Source organism: Leiobunum rupestre, chromosome 4 (genome assembly GCF_980474605.1).
Source record: "Leiobunum rupestre chromosome 4, qqLeiRupe1.1.hap1, whole genome shotgun sequence".
In the NCBI taxonomy this organism is placed as follows: domain Eukaryota; kingdom Metazoa; phylum Arthropoda; class Arachnida; order Opiliones; family Sclerosomatidae; genus Leiobunum; species Leiobunum rupestre.
In genome coordinates this window covers 44,856,260-44,875,001 of record NC_143387.1, presented here as the reverse complement: position 1 = coordinate 44,875,001, position 18,742 = coordinate 44,856,260, and the positions used below count along the sequence as shown (strand labels likewise).

The 18,742-nt window shown below is 36.0% G+C and overlaps 2 protein-coding genes across 3 annotated transcripts; both read left to right on the top strand.

Annotated features, from left to right (window-relative positions):
* The first annotated feature begins 1,412 nt into the window (after positions 1-1,412).
* Positions 1,413-2,470, top strand: LOC149947951 (acetylcholinesterase-like). The gene is made up of 2 exons (XM_090170995.1): positions 1,413-1,736; positions 1,929-2,470. Exons 1-2 carry the CDS (start codon positions 1,496-1,498, stop codon positions 2,468-2,470), a joined length of 783 nt encoding a protein of 260 aa, XP_090027121.1. The 5' UTR covers positions 1,413-1,495.
* A 5,927-nt stretch (positions 2,471-8,397) lies between these two features.
* On the top strand, positions 8,398-11,440 carry LOC149947950 (acetylcholinesterase-like). 2 transcript variants are annotated; one of them, XR_016480451.1, is made up of 4 exons: positions 8,398-10,189; positions 10,244-10,419; positions 10,529-10,617; positions 10,679-11,440. XR_016480451.1 is itself a non-coding variant. In XM_090172586.1 (3 exons), exons 1-3 carry the CDS (start codon positions 8,706-8,708, stop codon positions 10,558-10,560), a joined length of 1,692 nt encoding a protein of 563 aa, XP_090028712.1. In that variant the 5' UTR covers positions 8,398-8,705; the 3' UTR covers positions 10,561-11,440. The 2 variants fall into 2 exon arrangements, 1 of the variants encoding a protein (XP_090028712.1); XM_090172586.1 differs by having other exon boundaries at positions 10,529-11,440.
* The last annotated feature ends 7,302 nt before the right edge of the window (positions 11,441-18,742 follow it).

Genomic DNA, 18,742 nt, shown 5'->3' with positions numbered 1-18,742 from the left:
GTTTTAAATCGACATCTGTGACTGCCTGGCTGACAATCGGTTATCCTAGTTCATTAAAGGTAGTAGTGTTGAATCAAGTGTTATTTAGCGCTGCATTGAACATTTTTATCTGTTAAAAAAAATTAATAAAAATTCAAAAACTGCTATTGATGGAACTAATGTTCCGCGCGACTCCGGTCTCAGGATATATCGGAGCCAGATCCGAAGCCCTGGCTCCGACATGTTGAGAGCCGCTTCAGATCCTGCTCCAATACATACTGTAACTAGAAATCTTTCTTTCTCCGAAACGTGCAGTTCGATAGAAGAGTATTCAATGCTGCTAGTTGCACTAGATCTATGCTCGTTTAGTGAATGTGTATATTCAATTTATTTTTCCCATTTTGTAGTGGAGACTTCCAGATTTCGTTTGAGTAACATAACTTAAATAAGCCTTTAATAGTATAGCTGAGTATCTCAATTTCAAAGCGGTTAAGTGTTTAACTACCTTTATTCTACACCGTCAATTCAAATACAAAGTCCGTTGAATACATAATTACGTCGGCTCTAGCTCCTGCTAATGGGAAAATTATAAGCATTGCCGAAAGTGTATAATACATTTTCTGGTATCCATCTCGGCTACTAAAATGAAACGTGTAATTTCGAAGGCTTGAGCCAGTTTTCAATGGGCGCAAAATTATCGCCAAATCGAGGATGTGTACATCGCATCACTACTCAAAATTAACTGCCTGTATTGCTGAGGATGTAAAATTTAAAATTAAAATCCGTATATATTTACTTAAATCATTATTCTATCTGTAAAAGACTGTAATAGTTTTAGAAAATCACTGTAAATATTTCGTCCTAAATATTGAAAATTGTTTTGAAAATCACCGAGAGTCTACGAAGGTACATATTTCAAGCGAAGAACATTAGCGGTATAGAGAGAAGGCGAAAAGGCAATCGCTCTAGGGAAGCCCCTGGAGGAATGGTGTTCAAAATGGATGCAGCGATGCCCCGCCGAATGGCGATAGCAATTCTTTGGATAAGGAACTGCACTGAACGTGGCTCACTGGGTTGACCTCCCTTATTCGTGAGTGAGATAAATCATAAGCTCAGAAGAAAAAATGTATCTAATTTTTATACAAATTTGAAGTGTTGTTTGCAAAAGTATAATTTATTTGTTGTTCTATATTCGCACCATGTTTTATAATACATATATAGAGGGAGCCGGATGGGCGGAGCGGTAGATAAAACGCCTCCAATGAATGTTTATTAATCTTCAGGAGATTTCATTGTTTTAGAAACACTAAATAAATTTATTTTCCCTTGAAGTGACGTCAGTATTATCTAGCAGTCTGATCCCGTTGATTATTAGTTAACAAGAAAAAAATCCGGGATAATTTATCTCCATTGTTCTCAAAAGCATGGTGTGAGTTAAGATATATGTTGAAAAAGAGGTCTGTCACACTCTTTGAAGCACAGAGCTTCACGCCTTCCTCTAAGCGTGACCGTAATCATGTTGAAAATAGTCACCCTTTTAGCTCTTCCTTTCATTACATTGGCCCTTGACTTGTGGGTGAACACCAATTCTGGAACCATTGAAGGAATAGAAATTCAAACGGAACTTGGAAAGAGAGTGCGCGCCTTTTTAGGCATTCCTTACGCGGTTCCTCCGGTAGGAGACTTGAGATTCAAAGCGCCGATTCTAACTAAACCATGGTCCGGAAAACTCGCCGCCAACTCAAGGTCGAAATCTTGCATTTAGGCAGTTACGCCTGAATCTCTAATGCGGGGCTTCTCCTGGTGGGTTTCGGAAGACAAAGACACGTCAGAAGATTGTTTGGCATTGAATATCTGGGTGCCTGATCCCGCGCCGAAAGGGGCTGCTGTCATGGTGTATATTCACGGTGGATCTTTCGAAGGAGGAACATCGGCTTCCGACTAGTTAGGCGGTCGAATATTGTCCTCCGAAAAACACGTCATTGTCGTGACCTTGAATTATCGTCTTAACGTATTTGGATTTCTTTATCTCGGCACGGACGAAGCTCCTGGCAACGTTGGACTCATGGATCAAGCTCTGGCTCTTACGTGGGTTAAAAACAATATTGAACATTTTGACGGTGACCCGGGAAAGATTATCATTTTCGGCCATAGCGCTTTCGCAGCGGCGGATAGTCATCATTTAACGATTCCATCGAGTAAAGGACTATTCAGAAGGGTCATTGTGGAAAGTGGGAGCAGTAATGCGTATTGGGGTACGTACGACAAGTTTTCCGTCACTGAGTTAAACGAATCAATCCTTCTTGGAACCGGCTGTTCGAATAACACTAATAAAACAGAGGAAATAGTTAACTGTATGCGACAATTAGGGGTTGATACTTTGGTTTCCGAATCGCTTAAAGCGAGTACACCAAGCTCGGCTTGTATTAAGTTGTCCACTGGTGGATGGCTCTTACATTCCACGTTACTCGGAGAAATACATCGCCGATAAAGAGGTGGACAGTGACTGGGATAGCATGTTAGGAACTACGACCAAAGACGGACTTTACAATTCAGCGAAAACTCATTCTTAAACCAAACAACATTCCTTGATTGTATAAAAGCTTTAATCATAAACGATGGTGTTCTTTCGCAAATTGTTCATTATTCATATACTCTTTGGAGGATCCGGAAGATCGCTTCGAAATACGAGAACAGCTTTCGCATTTCAGCACCGATTTCGTGTTTCTCTGCAAGATAAATGTCTTGAGTGATTTATTAGCGGATAACGGAAATTAGGTTTTCAGGTACAAGTTTACTCATCATCCATCTACCGTGCCACTTCCCGCTTGGATGGGATCCCTTCACGCGGATGAATTAGATTTCATGTTTGGATGTCCCCTAATCAAGTCGTACAAATTTTCAGAAGTGGAATCATTATTGTCGAAAACCCTAATGAAATATTGGACAAATTTTGCTAAATACGGGTAACTCAACAATGTAAAATAATAAGACCTTTTCCATTCAGGAATCCTAACGGCCGAGAAGAATCGGATTCCCAACTGGAATGGCCACAATATTTGAAAAATAAAAGGCTTCATCTAAAAATTGGCCTCCAGAGGGAAGTGGTCCCCGGAAGCGAAGTTCGTATTCAACAATGTGCGTGTTGGAAAAATCTAATTCCAAAATTGATTGCTTCCTCTCGTGAGTGTTTTACTTCATTTTCAGTTCATAGAATTATCTAACAACTATAGACACGAGCATCGTATTCTAATATTCGTGTTAAACGTTATATTTTTGTTTCATATTTTAAATTCCAGCGAAGAGGAATGCATAAAAATATAGAAATTAAAGAAACGCTTATGGCTGTAAATTTTAAATCAATAAATTGATTACGATTTGTATGTCGTGTACTCGTGTTTGTAATTAAATGTTTTGTTTAATTTATTGGATTGTTTTGGAAGTGAATCTAAGAACAGGGGAAATGTTTCGTTCGTTCACTAATAAAAGTACGCGGAAAAAAATCGCATTTATATTATTTGAATATTAGTGAAAAAGTGCAATGTAGGTAAAATTTCCTTAATTGTTAATAAAAATTAAATTTTACGTTCCCACAATTTGGGACCTTCCTTGTCGTACATTTTGGAAACAATTTAGCTGGTTATGATACGTTTTCTTGGTATCATTGGCTACTTCAATGATTGTCCCAACAACGCCAAGACAAGAAGGTAGCTGTAGCGTGTTTACGCCATCTGTTGGTGGAATTAAAAACCGATTTACTGCAGTTCCTCACAGAACATACACAATGGAAAAACCAGAAAACATTCATTGGCAAGTTCCGCCTGTTATTAACATCATATTAGGCAGCACTACAGAAGACGGCCCGTTATTCTTTATAGCATCTCGTTTCGTTCCTTTGTAGAAAAACTACGGACATTTACGGGCCAAGCAATAACTGGGACCTTTACCAGGGTTTGGGGGTCCGCCACTTATAGTGTTTGAGAAAAATTCCCTGGCCGATCGCCTGAGACAGAGGATTTATTATGGGAAATCTACTTTGCATTACTTATTTTTTTTGGCTCTAGTTTAGTTGCCTGCCATAAGGATTTATAAATTCTTCGCTCTTTGGCCCAAGAAAACCCTTATCTTAAATAAACTTATTCCTTAATACTAATACTTTTAAAATGTGCATTAAGTACTTACGCTTTCAAATAGTTTTGCCCTATCTCTTTAGTAAACCTTTTAGAGTTTTCGGCAAGCCGATGAATTAGTATCTTTCTAGACTGAAAGACTGTTATAAAATAATTAAAATAATTTAGATCATTTAAAATGGCTTACGCACTTTTCAAAACGTCTTTTATGACCGATAATGCAAAGTAATTTTCGAACAACGCGCGGATGTAGACATAGCCGTCTTGTACTTAAAAAGGTTTAAAATCTCTACTAGATTCTTCACTAAAGTAGTTTTGAAATACAGAGAGAATCGCAGATCACTTCGCACTTCCAGGGGTGAAATTCTAAACTCCTCTCATTAGTTGCTCAATCCTCATAAGACCCAGGGAGCCCTTTTTATTAGCAGATAAACAAATGGTTTACTCCTACCAACATTGCGGCTCCGTCGGATGCCACAGCAATCAATGGAATTTAGTGTTTTTCTAAACATTTTGTAAACCCATTGTATAATTTTTCGCAGTTCATTTTTTTTGCATCCAATTTCATTAGTTCTAAAAGCTTAATTATAGCCTTACCATTTTCATTTACATACCCCGTCAATTCTGGTAGTCGATAACGTCCATGCGCTCATCTATTAAGATTGAAAGCTTTTTATTTTGTAAAGATGTGATAGTTTTTCTGTCTCCACATTGTTTAAAATTACTGGGCATTTCGTACGCCGTAAAGTAACTTATTGGGCAATTTTAAAATCTGAGAACCATTGTTTTATCAGCGGTGTTAAATGATCCACGGTGTGCATTGACAATGTACGTTCTGCAAATAAGATGTGCTTAGCTTTTTCTCGAAGACTTTCACATCGTTATTTTCGAAGGGTTTTCCTTTTTTGAAATTCCCAAAAATGTTTTGGTTATTTGCCATTTCTTTCGCGTTTTGAATATGTTTGATTGTTTCGCGTGCTTTTCAATGTCGCAACTTCCGCAAATAATTTTTGGCATTTACAAGGATCATTTTGTATCAGTTACTTATTCAAATACCTTATTATCGTGAACAACACGATTTTATGGTTGATTTTTTTGGTATAAAAGTATTTGTAACGTGATTCGAGATGTTCACCAGGCACTATCCCAACAGTAGATCGACTAACAGCATCGTTCTCCGAGTTGTTCGCGTCGTCAACAATAGGCAGGTTAAGGAAACACTAGAAACTGCGAGATAACGTATAGAGGGAACTTGTAGGAGGTGCATGCTGTACACACAAAGGTACGTCTACACTCCAACAAGTTCCCCCTACACGTTTTCTGGCCATGACTTAACCTCTCTATTAAGGGCGGAATATAATCCGAATGTAGAATGATAAAAACGTATATCTATATTATACGTTTTTATTGTGAAACCTGTATTGCTGCGGAGGGAGGAATTTTTGTACTTTATTATTATTTATGTAATATAATGCAATGTATTGGAATGTCTTAATATAATATTATAATAATAGTATATAATGCAATGTATTGGAATGTCTTAATATAATATTATAATAATAGTATATAATGATATATAATAATATATAATAGTATATAATATATAATATATAATAGTATATAATATATAATAGTATATAATATATAATATATAATAGTATATAATAGATAATTATATATATTATATAATGATATATAATAGAATAAAATGATTTATAATGTATAATGGTTTATAATTAAATTCAAAATGTTTTTATTCTGTGCAATAACATGTTTTTTACACTTTTTAAAATTGCACAAAGGTTTGTTGTTATATTACTATTTTTTCTCTTTACAATATACGTGGATACATTTGAAACCAAAAAAGAATAATACAATTAAAAAATACTAGCATTTAGAAAATGTATTCAAATCGATTACTAAGTTAAGTGTACAAAATAACTGAAAGATGAAAGAAGTTTTAGCACCAATTCCAGTATGTCGAGAGTTAGTGGTTATTTAAAATCAGTCTCTTTTAGTCATCCCATTACATTAATAATATTTTGGTTATAAAAGTCTAAGGGGAAGTTTTCATTTTTATACAGTTTGTTAAAATTATTTTGATATAAATAATAATATATAATATAAAATAATAATATAATATTGTAATGGTATATAATATATAATATAATATAATGTAATATAATTATATTATATAATATTATATTACAATATATAATTTAATGTAATGTTTTATATCATATAATATATAATTTAATGTCATGTTTTATTATATAATATATAATGTAATATTATCGAAAAATTGTGACTCAATAGAATTTTAGAACTTTTGAAAAACGTATATTGTTTGATACTGAAACAAAAGAATACACATACATTTCAAACATATTCCGGCATTTCTCCGCAATACTTTATTTTCGGTAGTATTGATTTATTTGACCTCGTAACTTGGAGAAGAGTCGGCCATTTTTCGAGCCAACTTGATTTGTACTTTTTTTACGTGTTACAATTTTCCCATTGAACAGTGGCGACTCTAGTGGTATGCCATGGGGCCTACTTTTAAATTTTCAAAGGGCCACCAAATCCTACCAGTGAAGCCAATATTTTAAATTATCGAAAACGTTCGGGGGTCAACTTTTAAATTAATTAGATTTCTTCTGAAATTTAGGATCTCTAGGAAATGAGAAAGAAGCCCGGAAATATTTCTAAAAGAAATGTTTAACTGGTGATTGGGTATTGCAGACAATTATTGAAAATCAGAGATCTCTGATAATAATCTAAATTTTTTCTCTTTGGTACTATGTATAACGCGAATTTTGAAAACTACAATGATAATCCATTATTCATGCTCAATTTCTCATAATAGCTTAAACTCCATGACTTCGCTGAAACATAACACAAAACGTAGGTTCATTTCGCGTGACATTAAGGGCTTGCCACCATTCTAATACGCCATTTAACTTAGCGACCTGAAATAAAAGGCATTAAAGGTCTCAAGATTACTTGAGCCTTCGGTATTAGCCTAGGCTTAGACCATTTACAATGGTCTTAGGCCTAGGTGATTTTATCTTCTCTATTACGTTATGCTAGAAAGAAAATATACAAATATTATTTTTTAATTTAAAGTAACATAATAAGTACAAGTATGACACTGAGCAATTTCTGATCATAATAGTCTGCCTCGGAATGATTTATATGGTCATTGGCGAAACAGAATATCATTGAAAAAATTAGATTCAAACTTATGCTAATTACGTTACTTAATTATTATAATATTACATCTTAAATTAATTCCTTTAATCTAGAACTGTTTTTGTGGCACTAACAATAAGTGTGAAATATATTTTACTAGAAGTGTGCAAAAACTATTTTTTTACAATAGAATATAAAATATTTGTTTCCTCGCCACGTCAAATAGCAAATTGAATATTTTTGTGAATTAGAAATCGGCCAGTTAGATGATCCCATACCGAATAATTTAACAAATTTGCTCCTGTTTTGTTTTGGATTTGAAGTTTTAGCTTCTCTATAAAATTCGAGATAAAATTGCAAAACGAGCCAAGGCTAATAGTCTAACAGGCTTCCACTGTCAAACGAAATTTAAACGCAATACAGATTACATCTCGCGGCGATTGCAGCGCGACACCAAATGTTTTCCAAATTGAAATGTTTTTGTAAATTCTAAATACCCAGCATGTTCTTAAAAATACATTTAAATAATTCAAAACAAACGTTTTCATTTCAATTTTTAAGGAGAGATAAAATGATTTTAGGTCGCGCGATAATCGGCAAACAGCTACTGGTGGACTTCCAAGCGGTGTGCGACTCTCTGGCAACTATTAAACACACGTACTACACAAGTTATTAAATATGCCTTATAATTATTTACACGCGCTTTTTGCAGAAAAGGTTCGAAAATTCTAAACATTGAAAGTAAAATGCTCTAAGAAGGAAGCGAAACGGTTATCTGCGGAGAAGAGCAGTTTTCTAATTACGAAAACTTTTTTTTCAGCGTAGAAAGTCGCGACGATCAAAATTAAAGAGAAAGGAAGCGTGATGAGGATAGTTACATACACCGGCACAAGATACCGCCACCTGTCAAGCGAGCGAAAACCCTACTTTTACGACTGTCTGGCTGGCGATGAGACGATCTCGCGTAGTAAAATTAGTAGCGTTGAAACAGTATTATATAGCGGCTCTTTGACCAATTTTAATTTCCTGAATAACGAGTTAACAGTATTAAACAAGTGAGAAAACAATATCGTTTTTTAATGTCGTAATTTTGCTGTACTGAGACGCAAATAATAAATTTAGTATTTCAGAAACCGGCTGTCAATATAGCAGTAGATGCAGCGCCCCCCATTTATTTCTGGTAACCTTGAGGAAATTTTATGGTCTATAACGTCTCAATCAATTTGTCCTTGATGTGACGCGAGCTTTATCTAACAGGGCCCCTGAGTGTAAGTTAAACAATAAAATAAATCCGGATATCTCCATTTTCCTGATAAGCGGGAAATGCTACAATAAGCGAGTCGCGATGCTGAAGTAGCCCTCTGCAGACGCTTTGAAGCTCTCTAATAAAGCGTTACTGTAATCATGAAGACGTTCAAAATTGTCACCCTTCTTGCTCTGCCTTTCATTACATTGGCCATTGACTTGTCGGTGAACACAGATTCCGGAACCATTGAAGGAATTGAAATTCAAACTGAACTTGGAAAGAGAGTGCGCGCTTTTTTAGGAGTTCCTTACGCGGTTCCTCCCGTAGGAGACTTGAGATTCAAAGCACCGGTTCCGATTAAGCCGTGGTCAGGAAAACTCGCCGCCCACTCCAAGTCCAAATCCTGCATTCAGGCACTCGCGCCAGAAGTAAGACTCGAGGGATTCACTTGGTGGATTCCGGACGACAAAGACACGTCAGAAGATTGTTTGGCATTGAATATCTGGGTGCCTGATCCCGCGCCGAAAGGGGCCGCTGTCATGGTATGGATTCACGGTGGCGCTTTCGAGGGAGGAACGTCGGCTTCTGACAAGTTCGACGGTCAAATATTGTCCTCGGAAAATGACGTCATTGTCGTGTCCCTGAATTATCGTCTTAACGTATTTGGATTTCTTTATCTCGGCACGGATGAAGCTCCAGGCAACGTTGGACTCATGGATCAAGCTCTGGCTCTTACGTGGGTTAAAAACAATATTGAACATTTTGGCGGTGATCCGGAAAAAGTTACCATTTTCGGTCAAAGCGCTGGCGCGGCGTCGGCGAGTCATCATTTAACAATTCCATCGAGTAAAGGACTGTTCAAAAGGATCATTGCGCAAAGTGGGAGCAGTAATACCAACTGGGGTACGTACGACAAATTCTCCGCCACTAAAGTAGCTGAATCAATAGCGCACGCAACTGGCTGCTCGAAAAACGCTAAAGAAACAAATGATATCGTGAACTGTATGCGGAAATTAGAGGTTGAAACTTTGATTTCCAAATCCATTGAAGTAGGAAAACCAGGCACCGCTATTTTAAAATTTAGTCCAGTGATTGATGGCTCTTACATTCCACTTCACCCGGAGAAGCCTCTTGCCGCTAAGGAGGTGGACAGTGACTTGGATGTGATGTTAGGAGCTACGACCGAAGACGGGCTTTTTTTCGCGATAATGATGAAAATTCTGCAACACAGCGAAGATTCATTCATAAATCAAAAAACATTGCTTTATTTTATTAAAACGCTCCTTAAAAACGAAGGGATCCTTCCACAAATTGTTCACCATTTATATACACATTGGGAGAATCCAGAAGATAAAGTTAAAATCCGAGAACAACTTTCGCATCTGACCACCGATTTAATGTTTCTCTGCAAGAAGAATATTTTTAGTGATTTATTAGCGGATAATGAAAACAAAGTTTTCAGGTACCAGTTCAATCATCATCCATCTACCGTGCCACTTCCCTCTTGGATGGGCTGCCTTCACGGTGACGAATTGGATTTCGTATTCGGATGGCCCTTAGTCAAGTCGTACAAATTTACAGAAGCGGAGTCATTATTGTCGAAAACCGTAATGACATATTGGACAAATTTTGCTAAATACGGGTAAGAAAATCAACAACGTTGACATGCTGTTTCTTAAGAATTTGTTTCTCCCAGTAATCCTAACGGCAAAGAAAAGGGCGATTCCCAACTGGAATGGCCACAATATTTCAAAAATGAAAGACTTCATCTAAAATTTGGAGTGCAAAGTAAAGTAGCCCCTGGAAGTGAACTTCGTATTCAACAGTGTGCTTTTTGGGATAATCTAATTCCACAATTGATTGCTTACTCTCGTAAGTGTTTCCTTCATTTTTATTGTATTTTTCGTAAAATTATCGAATTTCTGAACACGAGTGCCATAATCTAATATTATAATACATAATTCAATATTTTATCTTTCAGATTCCACTAAAGAAGAATGCAAAAAAGTGTAAAACTTGATTGAAAATGAAACGTGAAACGCTTTTGCTCGTATTTAATCCTTGTATCCGGTAGTATTAACTTAATCACCATTTATAAGTCAAATTTTTTATTAATTCTTATATCTATTAGTTTTTTTATGCAAAACAAAGAACAGGGAAATTTGAACACAAATGGAAGTACGCATAATGAATTGATATTTTTTTGTTCAGATATAAGTATAAAAGCACAATGCAATTTTGAATTACTATGTATATAGAAATGGTTAAATTTCGATAATCGTCCTTAATTAAAACAACAACTTGCGTAGAATTCCTATGTTGTGACGATTTTTAATGTAGCTCCCAATCCTAACATTAAATTCCTTCACCCTAACTAAAGCCGGGTATCTCATTGGTTCCATAAAACTTACGTTTTCCGACATGATTGGAGCTCGTGCACGTTGTAGACGTCCTCCCCGCGTCGGAAGAAGACTAGACCATAATACCCGTGAATCGACTCAACATTCATTCTCCTGACAGTAAACATAAATACATTATTGATAAAAAAAATACATTCTAAATTACCTATATAGGTAACGGTCGTTTTCACTTTATATGGAGCTCGTCATGCTTTAAAATTTTATAATTTTAAGGAAATAGGTCTGCGAATTTAACATGCGGTTAACTCTATAGGAAAATAGATTTAACGTCACAATTGTTTTCGCATTTGTAATTTTAAAACACAACAGGGCGATACCGCTTTCGCTTCCAAGTAATTTAACGTTACTGATCTAGTCTCTTTTACTATCATAAGAAATTCAATTGCACCCGCTTGTTTTGGAAATTATTAATTAGGCCAGCGTGACCACGGGTTATATGTTTTGTAATTGACTATAAATTGATTATTTTAACCGCGTAGGTGCAAGTTCAAGTCCGGTCTCTACGGTGAACTTAGAATTTTCGTATTATTTTATTATAAATATAAGAATTATAAATAAATATCAATTATTTCATAATTTTGTTGTTACGATTTTTTAAACGTTTTTGTTTAAAAATATATCGTCAAACTCACGATCAAACGTTTTTTTGATAAATTATATTTAAAAAATAAGATAGATGACGTAATAAACCATTTTTAAATTCACCTGATTGTATTTGTACAATTGAAACCTGCTTCCGGACGAAGAAACGGTTGAGAAGTTGGATGTGCAAGGCAACTCAAACTCTGCGGTGAGATAATGCAGCCCCCAGAGCTCTAAAAACTTTTGATTAGTTGGAAGTGCAAGGCAACTCAAACTCTGCGGTGGGATAATGCAGCCCCCAGAGCTCTGGAAACTTTTGATTAGTTGGAAGTGCAAGGCAACTCAAATTCTGCGGTGGGAAAATGCAGCCCCAGCGCTCTGGGAACTTTTAAGAAGTTGGAGGTGCAACTCAAACCTATGCTGGGATAATGCAGCCCAAAGAGCTCTGGAAACCTTTGTGAAGTTCTTGGTGCAATGCAACTCTAACCCTCCCCTGTAGCGCATGAAGTCGTTTTAGGGTCGGGGTACGGTCGAAAAGTCGCTTTATAGTCGACGACCAAATGCTGACCTAAAACGTCCGAACGTTTTTCGACACTAAAACCGTAAATCTTTTTTTGGGACTATTTATGGTCGGCATACCGACCATTATCCGACTTAAAATCGACCTTACATTTAATTATTGGATTCGACATTAACTTTATGAAACAGACCATATGTATTTAGGAAAAGGGGATATTTTTAAGAAGTTGGAGGTGCAAGGCAACTCAAACTCTGAGGTGGGATAATGCAGCACCCAGCGCTGTCTGTACTCGAAATCACACATTATCTAGTTAATATGTTCTCCATCGACCTTCAATAGCATTTCCAGTCTGAATCTGAAAATCCCGGACTCTCATATCTTCTTTCTTGGGGTATTTTAGTGAGTTCCTTTGTAATCAGAAATTTACGGAGACGTACAACAGCCTTTATGATATTGTCAATGTTTTATGGCTCAATATTTCGACGAAGGCGCATTTGTGTCGGCCCAGCTGGAGCCCCGAGTCTTCCAACGTCGTTAGAAGCCGATCCAAGGTTTGAAGATGTTGCTGGTCATTTTTGGCTATTGGAGTATCAGCCAAAACCTCCTCCATTATACGTTGGAAAATCGCAGGCGTAGATGCCACACCATACATCAGTCGTATTACCCAGAATAAGCCCATGTGGCTACTGCAGGGTTGGATTAATCATTAAACGAGATAAGCAATTGCTTCGGGCAACAAGAGAATTGGGGACAACAAAAAAGTTTCTATTAAACGCAATTCCCAAACTTACATAGTCAAAATTTAAGAAAATAGAGGTAATTTCTACTCTCAAAAATTGGCAACACTCTTCGAGGTTGAAATTCGAGCAGTAATCACTGTGTTTTCTACCTTCGTATCTCGTCACCCGTTTTCGCTGGGTGCCCCGGGCTCTCGATTGGAACCATAGTCTCCATAGAGCCGGCGCAAGCGTGTATCGCGCGCCGCAACGGCAGTTTTTCTCATTTTTTCTTCTATTTATAGCGGTTCAGATGGCTACAATGCATTGTAATGAGTTTGTGGCTAAAACATATATTGGTAATTTGTAAGTACTTTTTCTTTCCTTCGCTTAAAGGGATCCATCACTCACAACAGGGGGAGGCAGAGGGGTAACATAAAATCCAGACTTGCAGTGTGCTTCAAAACCAGTTTTTTTGTGACCCCTATGCCTTCCCCTGTTGTGAGTGATGGATCCCTTTAAATATTTCATGATTTAGTTATCAACTTTTGCGAGTGACCAAAAATTCAATACAGGGACAGTGAGGGAATTTAGTAATTTTATCAACTTCATTATATAGTTGAGGCACGGCCGTGGTTGAAGCTATAGCAGAAGTCATATAAATGTTTTTTGTTTAGACTATACTAAAGTAATGGGTTTAAAATAAAATAAAATTTTGTTAATGAAACAGGTACGGGTTTGGATTTAGTTGAGCTAGAAGTTTGTTAGAAAAAATTTCTGCGGTTTCACAGTTTTCTAAAGTTCCGAGTGTGATTTAGTCATTTCCAAAATTAAAATATAATTTAACTGTTTATTATTGTTTCCACTATCCCATAGGGGCGCAGGGGGCATCAACATGTTTAAAGCGCTTAGGGCAGCAAAAGGGGTTAATCCGCCCGTGGGCTACTGATGGTACACATCTTTAGCAAACTCAGCAAAGGGATGTTTCTGGTCAAGCCTCGTGAACTGCGTACCACCCGAAACACAGGTTTAACACCGGGTTTCAACGTAAACGTCGCTTGATGACATAGGCCTAAGGTGGTGCCAAGGGTATTAGCCAGCTGATTATTATTATTATTATTATTATTATTATTATTACTGTATATTAAGGACGCAATCCTAGAGGTCGGTAACGGTTAATTATTATCCATGATTAAATTGATTTTTTTTGGGGAAAAAATGTAAACAAAGAAATTTACCGGTTAATATTTCGGAAAATTATTAAAAAACATGTATTATTCGTAAAATTTGAGCTTTTTATCGAAAAAAACGTCATTTTTCCGATTAATTTTACAAATTTATCAAAAAATTAATCGGATAATACAGATATATAAATTACTTGATCAAAACATTTTACGAATAATTTTGATAGCTTTATCTATTGAATAAAAGTTAACCATCCCCGACCTCTACGCAATCCAGTTTATCACTGAACAACTATAGGTGCTTAGCATGGACATCTTTCAGGGATAACCTAGGCGAACTAACCACCTGGGACAAAGTAAGTACGTCTTTCAACTTAACTTGAAGTTGGCATTATAGGTTATGGGCGCTACCGGAGCCGCAATATACTACCAAAGAGCCCAACCATTTGGGGGTTAACTTTTAAATTATTTAAAATTCTTCTGAAAGAGGGACCAAATCCTTCAATTAATTAATAATTAATAGTTAAATCTTTAATACGAAATGTTTAACGGGTGAATTGTTATTCCAACGAAACATTAGCGTATTGAAAATCGGAGATCTTTGATATAAACTTTTAATACATTTTTATAATTCTGCAAAGTTCATCCACTTTTCATGCTGAGCATTTACCGCCACTTCTTTTAATCTGCATAAAACATAATATGTAAATCTACTGTCACGAAACTTAGGTTAATTTCGACTTAATCTGGTCTTTGCCTTGGCTTGATGAAACTTGCGTTACTGACTTTTGAGATTAATTTTCAATCTAGATATATTAACTTATTCTAGAACAAATATTATTAATTTTTTCCGTTATTATTTTTAAATTATAATATTTACACTCTTCATATAGTAAATAGTTAGGTTCGAAAGAATAGGAAGTGTCAAACTTATTCCAATTACGTTACTTATTACAGTAGTAAGTGTTAAATACATTTTACTAGAGGTGTTCTAATACTATTTTTAGGAATATCACATATTTGTTTAAATCATCGAATACTTTGGTCGAATATTTCTTAATGAAAAAATTGCCAGTTAATTGAATAAATACCAAATAAATTAACATATTTGGTCCGGTTTCGATCTTAGTGTTGGCTCGCGTGGCATGAAGGGCTTGCCACCACCCTCCTACGCATTGTAACCCGGCCACCTGTTTAAATGCATTATAAGTCGCTAGATGACTTGGGCCTAAGGTGGTGCTGATTTTTATTATTATTTTTTTAGATTTAGTTTAACTTAGCCGCGCGTAGAAAATTCCAAAACAAAACAAAAATCTATTAAAAAAGAGACTTATCAGCTGACTGTGTACACGTACGTCGTACAGGTTTTGAAGGTTTCGCCCACTAAAACTAATCAACGCGAAACAATACACGCGTATTACAGCGCCACACCACGCGTCTCTATAGCAAATCAATCATTTAAGAAATTCGATCCTAAATATACAGAATGCTCTTACAAAAATAGTGAACAATTTCATTTCAATTTTTAATGAGATATAAAATAGTTTTTAGCTCGCGCGATAATCACAAACGTAACGTACTACACATGCTTTCATAATTCTGCCATTGGATTATTTACACGCAGAAATAGTTTGACCAAATTGGAAAGCAAACGGAAAGAAGGACCGAAATTTCTAAACATTAAAAACTTGACATTTTCCGCGAATAAAGTCCAGGAATTGTGAATCAAAATTAAAGAGAACGAAAGAAGCGTTATGAGGATAGTTACATACACCTGCACTAGATGCCGCCACCTGTCAAGCGAGTAAAAACCCTTTTTTATGACTGTCTGGCTCATTGAATTGGGAATAATACTGCTAGAATTACAATTACGATTTCGGTTGCCATGGATACGCGGGAACTGTTCTGATAAGACACTACGAAATTCATCTTTATAATTAGGTGGTAGCGCCATCTATATTTTGTAAATTTATATGGCTAAAAATAAATAATTATTAGCTAACTCACCGTAACTTGAGTTAAAATGGATCGTGTTGACAGAATAAAATTATTTTTAAACAACGTCAAAGGTTTGTTTGTTACATTTCAATTTCGCATCAGATTCACGAAAAAATTCAATTGCAATATAGTTGCCACCACTAGAGACAGATGCCGCCATGGTAGAACGATAAAGTTGATAAATCTCCTTAATGAACGAAATTGGTCCCGCACCAGCCAGATTTAGTTGTACCTCTATTTATTCCCAACTCAATGGTCTGGCTGGCGATTAGATGATCTCGTTTATTAAGCGTTGAAACGGTATTATTTAGCGACATGTTGACCACTTTTAATTTTATCAAAATAACATAATAACAATAAGTATGACACTTCCTATTGCTTTAATGCTAATTTTCTAACCGAACCTTTTTTCGGCACTGATACTCTCTTCAAGCTGTGACTTGGACTCGCGACTTACCGTTTTGGATGACTACTTTTTAATAACAATTTAAGCCTAATATCGGAGAGCACGTTCTGGGATCGCGAGAGGCCTTGGCGTTGTTTTGAAGCCCGCGTGCGAATCACGCGTGATAAAAAAACATGAGCTCGGGGCGCCGAGAAAAATATTTTTAATTTTTATCATTTTAGCCTAATATTCCGCCTATCTATCGGAAACCAGATATTTCTGCTTAGCGGAAGTCTCGCATATTTTAGACACTATAGGGCTCTGTGCTGAGAAAACATCTTGTTTACGCAATAACTTGAAAATCAGTTGTAAATCTCGTTAATTGTCATACTTATTGTTATTATGTTACTTATGATTTTATGAATAATGAGTTGTCAGTATTAAACAAGTGTGACTGAGACGAAAATAATAAATTTAGGGTTGGATGCAGCAACTTCGAACCTATTTTACAAATCCTTGGAGAACTTACGTTGTTAGTTATTTGTAAAAATTGAGAAAAATTAAAAGGGGATATTAAGAAATATTCTTAAAACACTTTCCCACAAATTTTCAACTTTCTAATATAGCCAAATTTTAAATGAACTAAATTTTGGTCAAGGTGGTTTTGCTGGTTAACTCCGAACCAACTAAGGAAACTGCGAAACCCCACTCTATAAATATTAAAACTTTTAGCCATGGTTTATTATAAATTGTTAAATTTTAAAAAAGCTGCTACTTCATGACTTAGAAAAAAACTTCATTTTATTCGGAGCTTTCGGACCGTGGTCCTTCTTCAGCGAGTGACTGTTACAAGTGATTCCTTAACACGAATACAAAACCAAAAATATTTCTACCATTGGGCAATGAGCTTTAACCCTACTCCCGGACTTTCTTCGCGTGTTGCGATACCGTGCCAGACTATCTGTCGCCTTTCTGGGTCCTCCGCGTTAATATCATTTAATACTAAAATGAGGGTTAAAGCTCATTGCCCAATGGTAGAAATATTTTTGGTTTTGTATTCGTGTTAAGGAATCACTTGTAACAGTCACTCGCTGAAGAAGGACCACGGTCCGAAAGCTCCGAATAAAATGAAGTTTTTTCTAAGTCATGAAGTAGCAGCTTTTTTAAAATTTAACAAACCCCACTCTCTTACTCCGAACACCTAAGAATGAGTTAGGTAGGTATAAAAATATAAATTTTTGATATTTGTACCTATGACCTATGCCTATGCCTAATTTCCATATAATTATCCCTATTTTTTTAATATTCAACTTTAAAAGTTAAAATGTTAACAAACCTGAGCTGTCGGTGTCCATCGTCCATCTGTAATTTCCCGATACAATCATTGAGCCGATGCAAAAACTCTTTGCTAGGCCGTAGCTATTTTAAACGTCTACGCTCTTTCTCATCGCTTCTTTGCTATAAGGGCCATAGGCTTACTACCAAGAAAATATTTTATCGAGCATTACAATTACGTATGCCAGTGAGTATTTTTTAAAGGTGTTGGCGAAAGATTTTAGGGGGTTTTGTATTAATTATTATTAAAAATTAAGCCGAAATTCACTTAACTTAAAAAAATATTTTTTGGAATTAAATTTTGAAACAATTTGAAGTCTAAAGAGTTGATATTGTTGAAAAAGGTTTGCTTTTTCTCGTAGTTACAAGATTGGTTAGTCACGGGTTCTCTAACATTTTTGAAACCTTATTTACTAGGCTCTATGAAGTGAACCTGCATTAAAATTTGCATTATCTTAAGTCGATTAGTTGGTGACACGCGCAATTTAGTCCCGTAACTTCTTAAGACTATTATCTACGACTTTAAGGTATTTTGTGCGAAATTCCTCAATATCTTAAACGCACTCTCGCCAGCTGAATTTTCTCACATAGGTAGCTTTTAGTTCTTTGATGAAAAAGAGATGGCGATGGAGTCTATCGCGACTCATGCTACGAGCTATTCCAATCTCACTTCAATCTTTATTGTGAAAGTCGAACCTTAGAGTAAAAGTATATGTGGGAAGGAATGAACTATATGCCCCAAAGAGTTAGAAATCAGTCACTCCAGGGGGCTGAAAATCCTCTCTCCGCTACCTTTGGCTGTACAGCATAGTTAGAGACACCTCCGCTACTCTCATTGCCGCTACTATCTAATGGAAAAAATTGAAAGAAAATAAGTAGTCCCGAACTCGACGCTAACACCAATTTTGAGCTTGCGAGAGTGCGTTTAACTATAATATGGGATCTTCCTTGACGAATTTGATCAATCCTATATTTTTACAGAGGTGTTATAGATTACGCTGATAACCCAGATATAGTATCTTCTAAGCGTAATGAGTATTTCTCAATAGATTAAA

Excerpts from the sequence above, each read along its gene's own strand:
- LOC149947950 (XM_090172586.1), top strand. The coding sequence starts at position 8,706 with ATGAAGACGTTCAAAATTGTCACCCTTCTTGCTCTGCCTTTCATTACA. Across the intron at positions 10,190-10,243 it reads ACAAATTTTGCTAAATACGG|TAATCCTAACGGCAAAGAAA; the intron begins GTAAGAAAATCA and ends TGTTTCTCCCAG. Across the intron at positions 10,420-10,528 it reads ACAATTGATTGCTTACTCTC|ATTCCACTAAAGAAGAATGC; the intron begins GTAAGTGTTTCC and ends TTTATCTTTCAG.
- LOC149947951 (XM_090170995.1), top strand. The coding sequence starts at position 1,496 with ATGTTGAAAATAGTCACCCTTTTAGCTCTTCCTTTCATTACATTGGCC. Across the intron at positions 1,737-1,928 it reads CAACTCAAGGTCGAAATCTT|GCGGTCGAATATTGTCCTCC; the intron begins GCATTTAGGCAG and ends CCGACTAGTTAG.